Source organism: Semicossyphus pulcher, unplaced genomic scaffold, assembly GCF_022749685.1.
Source record: "Semicossyphus pulcher isolate SPU_LCO1_2020_fin unplaced genomic scaffold, fSemPul1.0.p SCAF_19, whole genome shotgun sequence".
NCBI lineage: Eukaryota > Metazoa > Chordata > Actinopteri > Labriformes > Labridae > Semicossyphus > Semicossyphus pulcher.
The window spans coordinates 18,450,718-18,460,367 of record NW_027211692.1 but is presented as its reverse complement, the minus strand read 5'-3'; the positions used below and the strand labels follow the sequence as shown (position 1 = coordinate 18,460,367).

General features: G+C 40.8%; 3 protein-coding genes across 3 annotated transcripts; 1 reads left to right on the top strand and 2 right to left on the bottom strand.

The window, feature by feature from the left end:
- The first annotated feature begins 823 nt into the window (after window positions 1-823).
- anapc15 (anaphase promoting complex subunit 15) lies at window positions 824-2,952 on the top strand. The gene is made up of 5 exons (XM_069668629.1): window positions 824-883; window positions 1,235-1,356; window positions 1,442-1,507; window positions 1,615-1,755; window positions 2,056-2,952. Exons 2-5 carry the CDS (start codon window positions 1,237-1,239, stop codon window positions 2,101-2,103), a joined length of 375 nt encoding a protein of 124 aa, XP_069524730.1. The 5' UTR covers window positions 824-883; window positions 1,235-1,236; the 3' UTR covers window positions 2,104-2,952.
- A 654-nt stretch (window positions 2,953-3,606) lies between these two features.
- tomt (transmembrane O-methyltransferase) lies at window positions 3,607-4,944 on the bottom strand. The gene is made up of 4 exons (XM_069669107.1): window positions 4,683-4,944; window positions 4,413-4,609; window positions 3,955-4,077; window positions 3,607-3,804 (listed from the first exon to the last, which is right to left on the bottom strand). The coding sequence occupies exons 1-4, from the start codon at window positions 4,942-4,944 to the stop codon at window positions 3,607-3,609; spliced, it is 780 nt and encodes a 259-aa protein (XP_069525208.1).
- Window positions 4,945-6,856: 1,912 nt separating this feature from the next.
- sfrp2l (secreted frizzled-related protein 2 like) lies at window positions 6,857-8,743 on the bottom strand. Its single transcript, XM_069669105.1, has 3 exons — window positions 8,227-8,743; window positions 7,458-7,538; window positions 6,857-7,275 (listed from the first exon to the last, which is right to left on the bottom strand). The coding sequence occupies exons 1-3, from the start codon at window positions 8,741-8,743 to the stop codon at window positions 6,857-6,859; spliced, it is 1,017 nt and encodes a 338-aa protein (XP_069525206.1).
- Between the last annotated feature and the right edge of the window lie 907 nt (window positions 8,744-9,650).

Here is a 9,650-nt window from a genome sequence, read left to right as displayed (position 1 = left end):
TGTGTGTGTGTGTGTGTGTGAAAATCTGTTTTATTACGTCTTCGTGTGAGGAAGGTCGTCTTATTTCAAGGTCCACACTGCTCTTTCTTACGCACACACTGTGGACATTTGGTGTAAAATGGCAGTGTGACCCACAAGGCTATAAAATGAGTCAAAAGCTGGCAATTAAGATAAGTTTCTGCAGCAACTGTATTGTTGGTCATCTGATTCAACAGAAACTTAGACATTACAAGCATGTTGAAGTGGGTTGTAAATTGTAGTGAATGTCTCAGATCACATGGGATGTAAAAGTTAATAAACATTTTAACAGCAGCTGTCTCATTTTTTCATTCCACTGTGGAGTTATAGAAATAAGGGTTTTGAATTTCTTATCCTTCAGCATCTTTCCTTATTATAATATCTTGGCACCAGCTTCAATTCACTTCCTTATACTTAAAAAGAACAGTCATGGTGATTTACGTTGATTTACAATAAAATGTATTAAATAAGTACAAAACATGTAGCCAATCATATATGCACTTGTATAACATTTACTATGGTTACCTCACTGCTGATCTATCGCCATTTATACAACAAATTACATCAAAGAATATTTTTTATCTATGTATAGTTTGTTTTTGTTTTTTTTGTTTTTTTACATCCCTATCAAACCACTGGACCAAATAAAATCTTATTTTTGCTTCAGTTTCTTGGCTCTAATGAATTAATTAATGCAGCACATAGACTGGATTAATAAACTGCAGCAAAAAGACCGCTACCCATGCGGAACCTTTGTTAAATGACACCAGACGAGAGGACCCCGGAAAAAGCTAAAGATGAACACCATCGACTTCCGGTGATATTTATTTTGAAAATTTGTGAAACTTGAGCGACGGATAGGCAGGTATTTACACTTTAGTTTTTACTGGTGAATAATTGCATATTTTCTTTTGAAAGGTGACATTACATTTTAGACTGTTAATGTTGTAAAAATAAAAAGTAAGTCTGAAAATTGTACTGAAAGTTACGTTTACTTACTGTGTCCCTCCACCTGTCCCGTTTCGTTATAAATTGTGTTTGTGCTATTGGGTATTACAGTAACTTCGGCACACACATTGTGGCCCCTTTTCTTCTGTGAATGCCCGAATTTCGGTTTATTTTTTGTGTTTGAGCTACTAGTAGCCGAAGTGTTACCGAACGTACACAGACAGATTTGCTGGTTCTTACAGAGCTTGTTGTTTTCCCTGTGTGTCAGACATGTCCACGTTGTTCCCCTCTTTATTCCCCCGGATAACGGAATCGTTATGGTTCAACCTGGACCGACCCTGTGTGGACGAGACCGAGCTGCACCAACAGGAGCAGCAGCACCAAACATGGGTAAACACCTCTGCCGCTGAGACACATTCTTGTTGTCACTCTCTTTATACTCGTGTTTTCATCTGTCCCTCTGTCTCAACTACAGCTGCAGAGCATTGCTGAGAAAGACAACAACCTGATGCCTATTGGGAAACCTATTTTTGACGTCTCGGTGTGTAGCCTTTAAGTTGAAAGAAATGTTGAAGTCCATCGTTCCAATATAAACCAACAAAATAACATGGCTGTCTCCATCTATCATTTGCCTTTACTGTGGTGCAGGCAGGATATGATGAAGAGGAAGAGGAGGATGACGAGGATGAGGAGGACAGCGAGGAAGACTCGGAAGATGAAGAAGACATGCAGGACATGGATGAAATGAACGACTACAATGAGTCACCTGATGATGGGGAAATCAATGAGGTGTTTTATGTTTTCCCTGGCTGGCAGGCTATACAGCAGTGCATTAAATATCACGGGTCAACTGGAGTGTAAAATTTGCCACCATGTCATTTACCTTAAGTTCTTGAGAGGTGGGAATTCAAATGATTAAGCCGCCCTTTTTAAATCCCCCGACTTGAACTTGGTTAAAATAGTATTTTCTTATTTAAGACACTGAAATAACTCATAATGATGCAAAGTATTCTTCCTTTTTTTGCTTCCTTTTAGCCCCTTAATCAGAAAAATACTTGTCTTTAATCTGGCTCTGTCTCTTTCTGTCAGGTGGACATGGAGGGACCAGACCAAGACCAAGACCAATGGATGATTTAAGACAAAAGACAATGTTAGTCTCCATCAAGCTGTCTGGCAATGGATTTCTGCTCCTGACCTAAAAGATGACTGCCCTCCCGTCAGTCTTGGATACAAGTATATTTTTTTATTCGTGGAAACAGGATAACAATAAAGGTAAACAAAAGCATGTTATCCTTCAGAGGGAGGTAGCTTTAAGGGCTTTGGAAGTTGTTAGACATGGCTGTGAATGTTGCTACCCTGCACACATTCACATTGTCACAAGTGTTTTAGTTAGAATACCAGCATGTTCAGACACCAAGGCACATGTCCTGTTGTTTGTCTTTTCTTTGTGTGAGCCTCTGGATCTATGATGGACACACATACACACAAGCTCCTAAAGATTGTTAACCAGTTGGACACACACCCACACAGTGGTAGCAGCAGATATCAATCCAGTCATCTCTCATTTAAACTTTAACCATGTCATATCTTGAGTCATGTGCCACTTCTCAGAGCGCCTCCGATTAGCTGACTGAGCACAGGCAACAGTTCAGTCAGCTAAATAATTTGTTACCTATAAGGGAGCATTATAGACACTTTACGATGTAATCAAATTCTGATTCATATGTGGGTTGTGTACTCTGTTAGTCTTTTGTTTCATACATAATGTTTTTTATAAAAGCATTATGTTCATGTAATGCTTTATATTATGTTTTAATCTAAAAACAGCAGTTACCACTGAAAAGTGTTGATTGAAATATGAACACACACAGTTTAGATCCAACTTCAATCATGTTTAACTGACAGGATTGCTTACAAAAGCTTTGATTATTTGTATTGTAATGAACAGATGCCTTGAATAGTTGTATTAAATTAAATACTTTTCATGAAAACCATGACATTGTACTGTTTTTTTTTTACAGTTGAGGTCATTAATAATAAAAACTGTAAAGTGTAACATGGTAGAAAGTGGTGTGTGTTTAGGTAGATGCTATTTCTAAATGAAAAAACAATGTTGTTGTATTCTGAATTAGGTGTTGGTAAAATGCCTCATTTGGTAGTGCCAGTGTCCACAATTTAATCTGGGTAATTCAACATATCAGGAAAGATTTAAACAGGTAACTGTTACATACAACAGCATTCAGCATTAAACTTGAACATTAAGGACATTTATTATAAACTTGCGAAAAAGATTTTATTTCGGTTAATTTGCATAACATTGGAATTCATTTTCTCTTGTAGGCTTTTTTTCATATTTGGCAGGATTGTTTAAATAATCAAGTTATTTATGATAGAAATAGGAACAATAACATATGACAGGGGTGATGACAAGGACCCCGGAAGCTAAATAAAGTTAGTTTTGTTGCACATTTGGTTACAATTTCTTTTCCTGACAATTCTTTGTTTTTCCAGAAGAGGGCACTACCAGTGTGCTATCTTGAAAGACAACCATGCAGTTCTTGTGCTTGAGTTAAGAAAAAATGCTTTGTGAAGTGTGGAATCGGGTAAATGTAACTTTGTGTGATATCGCAGCTGCATGATCTACTTGATCCCCTGGTACACCAGCTCGGCCATCCCGTCCCTGATGCCTTTGCTGTACTCCAGTGTGGCCCGATGGACCTTCCACTCATACAGGCCGCTCTTGCGAATGTGTCTGAGGAACTTTGGAGCCCCGGGAAACAGCACGTTGTCGGCCACGATCATTGACCCTTTTCCCAGAAGTCCAGAGCCCTCCAGCGTCTGTAACACACACACAGGTAGTATCATGACCAAAAAACAATAGGAAAGCTCAGAACTTTATTTAAAGAAACAGGCTACAACTTGTAGCACTGAACTTAATGGAATTAACCCAAATTCTAATTATCCTTTCTTATGATATATTCTTGTCACCTGTAAATCTGGGGCGTAACATTTCTTCCAGTGGTCCATGAAGACAAAATCCAGCCTTTCCAAACCGTAGTCAGACCGCAGCAGAGGGATGACCTCATCAGAAGGATTCACAATGAGCTCCACCTGCAGAACACACAGCATGGATGTCACAAAGGTGTTAAACTGCAAACATAATACATGAAATACAAGTGCTCCAGAGTTGGGTAGGTCATTAAGGGCTTTTCAGGGGCATGTCCAGGTGGTGGCATGGCCTAGAATGGGCCCCCCAATGTGCCACCCCATATTCCTATTCTGGTACTGTGACTTTTGGATACATATTCTTTTTAAATTAAGCCTGGAAGATTTATGTTGCCACTCTGATGTGTTACATTTCTAATTGCCCCTGGGGCTTTTATTAAAAACTGTACTGGACAGATGTTACATTTTAATAAGTAGGTTACATGTTTCTGCTCTCTCACCGTGTCATCGTCAAACCCTGCCAAGCGGATGACTTTCTCAGCGATGGCAGCGTTCCTCTGGTCCATCTCAATGCTGTAAAGCCTGGCACCCAGAGGCAGAGCCCGGGCAATCCGCACAGTGCTGTACCCACAGTGGGCACCCAGCTCCAGCACTGTCAGAGGACTCTGCTCCATCAGCAGCCGGTCCAGGATCTTCCCTACTCACATAAGAACCAAACATGTAAAATCAAATACTTATAATAATTCATTTTTGGTGTATTATCTCCCCACCTTTTTTAGGCCCGATGTTGCTGATGAACTCCACCTTACTGCACCAGACATCGAAGGCGTCCAGAATGCTGTCAGGGTCTCCAGGGGTGGCATGAGTGAGAACATACTGGAAGGCTCGCTCCTCTCTGCTCAGGCCAGTAACACAGTCCTTCCATACTCTGACCAGGACCGCCCGATAGAAGAGCACAAAATAGTACCGGTACCTGATGAGCAGCGTCAGCAGGAGTGGGATGAAGGCCAGAGCGATAGCAGGAGACACCATCCTAGCTTGTATAAAGAAACACACACACCCAAATGGATCATTGGTCTCTTACACTGTACTACCATTCTGTATTGTAGGTGCAAAACCTTTGATCTAAAACATGTACTGTACTTATATCTATACTGATACTGACATACTGTTTAATACAATGATCATGATCATTAGCAGGTATCAGTTTGTCAACATTTTCATGGGAAAATTCCTCATAACCATGTGAAGAACTTCATGAATGTCAGCCATCATGACTCCACAACTCTTCCTGTGGTACCAAACGCTCTGCAGCTAGTCTAAAAATCAGCTAGTCAGAAAGATCACTCACAAGATCTGTTATTTATACAAATACGTCAAAAAAGTAAAAAGTATACATCCTAGTGGGGTAGATTTAGGAATACTCAGAACACCCTGAAACTGACTATTAAAATCAAACATTAAATTTTCTGACTATGATTAGTGCAAGATGAGATATACACAGGAGCAATCCTTTATTCTTTAGTTCTCCTTTATAGGACACAGGAAGTGCTATGCTAATCTACCTCTGTGCCTGCCTCAAGTAACTCTAGACTCAGCTGTCTAACAGATGCTATGACAAGATATTTGCATCAAAATGAAGTGTCTAAAAGTCTATAAAAAAACGGATGTACTCACCTGGTTTGGCGAACAAGATGAAAATGGCAGTCCAGCTGAGGTGAGATGTGGTGAGTGCAGAAAGACAGAGAGGCATGTGTGTGTAAGAGAAGGTAAAAGACCTGGTGGTATGAATAATTCATGCATCACGTGCATGACAGTGTTTGTCCTGTATTCATTTACAATTACCAACTATTAACAGTATCATGACTAACGCTATAGCTAGTAAACAACTGTCATCTTAGATCAAACAGCCCTTTTCCAGATATTTAGAACAGGTTTGATACTGTGGATAGTAGCAGAGATGGTGAGACAGAGATAAGCAGTGTGAAACAGATATTTGATATATCAAGTTAACGTCAACAGGTGTGTGTCTGTGTTTGCTTGTGAGGAATCAAATTTCTTTCTTAGCTGAGTCATGATGGAATGATCCAGAATAACCCCAACAAAAGCCAACCGTTATTTTGATCCCTGCCATTCATCTTATAAAATAACATATTTGAATTGCACACCTTTATCGGTGTAGTCTTTGCTCATTAAACATTTAAAACCTAAAGTAGAATCATTTAAGTTACAAAATGCCATAACATGCAAAAATAGAGGAGAAACTGATCTAAATGATTTATTTTTCACATCAGATTTCCAAAATAAGTCCAAGAAAAACCTTGTAGGGTTTGCTATATTCACTGTGTACACTACAAGTATTACAATGTTGTGATAAAAAAGCAGTATATGAAAACATGTAATTTATCATTATAGCAATACCAACAATTACACTGCTCCAACCCAAACATGATGCTTCAATAGAAATCCTGTGATGAGATCTTCCTTCACCGCTGCAATTATTACTAAAACTACTCCTCACCTCGATTTAAGGGTTACACGTTCTCTTCTATAAACACAAATGTACACAAAAATACCCCCCAAAAAACAAGACATGCACACATATTGGTCAAGTTGGATTCATGCCAACCTTTGCATGCCATGTGTACTAACTTTTTTTTTAACAATGCATTACCATAACTGCATATGTTTGATTTAAAGGAAAATAATAATTCATTAAGAAAGTGGCCCCATGCAGATTTACAACTATAAGAAATATGTTAATTTACATCACATCACATCTAATCATCTGTATCCATTTGATTGACTCAGTGTTGTGTAACAGTAAGTTCCTGATCAGTTCCTCACTCATTCTTTGGTAACACATCCTGAGTACATTACTGTAAAGATGCTTTGAACATTAAACGTCCATTTGGCAGGACAGTGATGGGCGATAACTCCTGGTCTACATCTCAGGACAGGACTGTTTAAGGAGAGCTCTGATGAACTTCTTCAGCTCTTTGTCCCCTCTGTTCCACCTTACCAGTCGAGTCAGCACCAGTCTTCCCTCTTCAGCCTGAGCCAGGGCCAGGTACCATCCCCCCGGTGCCCCATTCCCCTCCTTTCCTCCTTCTTTTCCTTGTCTCTTGTCCATCTGGTCCTCCTCCAACCCTCTGTCTTCATTTATCTCTGCAGAGTCTAGACCAGGACAAGTACAGGTGCCTCCTTCTTGGAGCCACAGAGCATTGTGTGCCATTGCGCCTCCAATCCCTTCTGCCCTCTCTGCACCTCCCCCAGCCCACCTCAGGATGCGGCTGCGAGCCATTGGAACCAGCTGACGGTCCCCTCCCACTGTTGACACACTGCCCAGACGCATTTTAAATGCTGCGAAAGAGACAGAAGACTTCACTTTATCAGGTGCCATTTCAGACACATTGTAAACCAGCCTCTCTATCTCTGTTATTATCTGTTCTACAGTTGGTCTGGTATGTAATAACAAAGAAGCTTATTGCTGTGTTCTTCGCCATTATTCTGATAAATCTGGAAATACTCAAATTTGTTCTCACAATATGGACTTTGGCAGAAGTTTTCCTGGATGTCTGTCTCTCCTTCAGCAGCCAGACTGCAGGCATCACAGATAACACTGCCTGGGGGGATGGAACGGAGAGGGGATGATAGGAGCGTGTGCAAACTCCAGGTTTAAGGCATGCAAAACAACTTTATGATAAGTTAGGATTAGACTCAGTTAAACTCAACTGATTTCAGGAAAAGAAAATAAGTTGTAAATATAACAAAAGGTATGGTAGATGAAACAAAACCATAGGCCATTAAGAAATGTGATTTGTACTACAGCCATAATGATTTTGAATGGTTGAGTCACACTGTAATCAATATCAAAGATTTACAATACTCATTATAGATAAACTGGCAAATATGTTTAGACAAGTATAACACAAACAAACACTTTTGATAATGCATATAATTTGGTTATTCATGAATTGTGACCAATGTATTGTCACACCAATAGGATGATATTAGTCATAATCTTAATTGTGTATTAATATATAGCATTAATATATAATTGTTTAGTGCTTTAGTACACTTTGAGAGTCTGACTGCGGTAGCATTGTGACTTTTAGGGCCTAAGCAGTGAAGCAGGATACATGCAATATTATAAGGATACTGCTTAAGACAAATGGCCCAAATATGTAAGTAAATGTTTTTGTGAGTGTCACTATAATGATAATTATTATAAAACGTTAAGAAAGTAAAATATGTGCAGTAATTTACTCAAAAAATGTGAGGAGTGAAAATTTTAATAATCTGTCCTCTGACCTTTCAACGCCTCCTCGTGCTTGACCTCCTCAGCCGTTCGCTCCTCGTGCTCTCCACTTGCCATGATACAGAGCTCTGTCCCGCGCGGGAACCGGCTGCAGTTGAACATCTCTGGCCAGGGGAACCCAAACGCGCTCATCACGGGCACACAGCCGTCCCGCACCGCTTCGCAAAGACTCCTGCAGGGGCTCACAGGTCCGCTGAGCTCCGGGAGACACACCGGAGCGAACAGCGAGCACAGGAACTTCTTGGTGTCCCGGTGGCACAGCTTAGAGATGAGAGGCAGCCAGGCCGCCGACTGCTGCTGGGCCTCCCTCAGGGTGTCATGGCCGAGCAAGTTGGGGATCCGCATGTGCCTGTAGCCGATCCCGTGGCACAGAGACAGGGTGCTCGGGATGGGTTTACACACCGAGCGGACCGAGGAGCTGAACCCGAGTGACGGTGGCACTGGAGCAACGGTGTCAGACGCATAAGAAACTCCAAAGAGCAAAACAAAGCTGAGCACAGAAACAAACATTTTGTTGTTCAGATAAGAACGGAGCGAGGTCTGCTGAGCTGCCACACTTCTGCCTGGACTTGACCGGCCTCAAGGTGTAAACAAAGAGGTGTGGAGGAAACGGGGGGTTAATGAGAGGGCAGGCGCCTCCCAGTCATCATCCCTCCCCATCAGACTAATGTCTCCCTCCACATTTCACAGTGCCAGAGGGGGCATACACTTTGTTTTTGGTGTTTGGCTTTAATGTATTGTAGCTTGTTTGGCAGAAACAAAAAAGAAAAAGTAATGTGGTAAAATAATTGGTGTACATTTTACTGTGTAAAGCAGGACTAGGACACAGTGTATCCAATGGATTTGTAATTGCAGTGAGAATAGAGTGCTGTTTTGATGTATCAGGGCCTTTGAAAAACATTACAATCTGTATTGTGATATTAGCTTCTGGAAATGAAATGTAAGTGCAGTGTGTCAAAGAAGCACTGTGTGTTTGTGTGTGTGTGTGTGTGTGAGTGTGTGTGTGTGTGTGTGTTACTCTGTCATCTTAATCAGCCAGAGGGTGTCAGAGACCCTTTCATCTTTGTAAAGGGAGAAACATGCCTCATCCTGCTCCCGCTGGATTTTGCTCAGCACTATCATATTATGAATTGACCCTATTTCAGAGAAAAAAAGAACAGAGATAGGCCTAACTGCATTGGCAGGTAGAATTGTCACTTTGAGGGTGTTCAGACCTGGTATCAACAAATGGACAGCCTTAACTACACTTGAACAGATATAAATATACTTGCATGTTAATGCAGCAAATTCTAACACTCTGCGAGCATGGTTCAATTACCCTGGAGCAAAAATTGGATGATGGATTCACCCACTAATGTATATTGTGTATGTACCCTGCTATGTCCAGGTTTGTGTCATTATATGTCCAGGAAAAGAA

Coding starts and splice junctions, on each gene's coding strand:
- anapc15 (XM_069668629.1), top strand. CDS start 1,237: ATGTCCACGTTGTTCCCCTCTTTATTCCCCCGGATAACGGAATCGTTA. Junction 1,508..1,614: donor AACCTATTTTTGACGTCTCG/GTGTGTAGCCTT, acceptor ACTGTGGTGCAG/GCAGGATATGATGAAGAGGA. Junction 1,756..2,055: donor ATGATGGGGAAATCAATGAG/GTGTTTTATGTT, acceptor TCTTTCTGTCAG/GTGGACATGGAGGGACCAGA.
- tomt (XM_069669107.1), bottom strand. CDS start 4,944: ATGGTGTCTCCTGCTATCGCTCTGGCCTTCATCCCACTCCTGCTGACG. Junction 4,078..4,412: donor CAGGGTTTGACGATGACACG/GTGAGAGAGCAG, acceptor TGTGTTCTGCAG/GTGGAGCTCATTGTGAATCC. Junction 3,805..3,954: donor GTTACGCCCCAGATTTACAG/GTGACAAGAATA, acceptor TGTGTGTTACAG/ACGCTGGAGGGCTCTGGACT.
- sfrp2l (XM_069669105.1), bottom strand. CDS start 8,743: ATGTTTGTTTCTGTGCTCAGCTTTGTTTTGCTCTTTGGAGTTTCTTAT. Junction 7,539..8,226: donor GCACGAGGAGGCGTTGAAAG/GTCAGAGGACAG, acceptor CCATCCCCCCAG/GCAGTGTTATCTGTGATGCC. Junction 7,276..7,457: donor CTTCTGCCAAAGTCCATATT/GTGAGAACAAAT, acceptor TCTCTTTCGCAG/CATTTAAAATGCGTCTGGGC.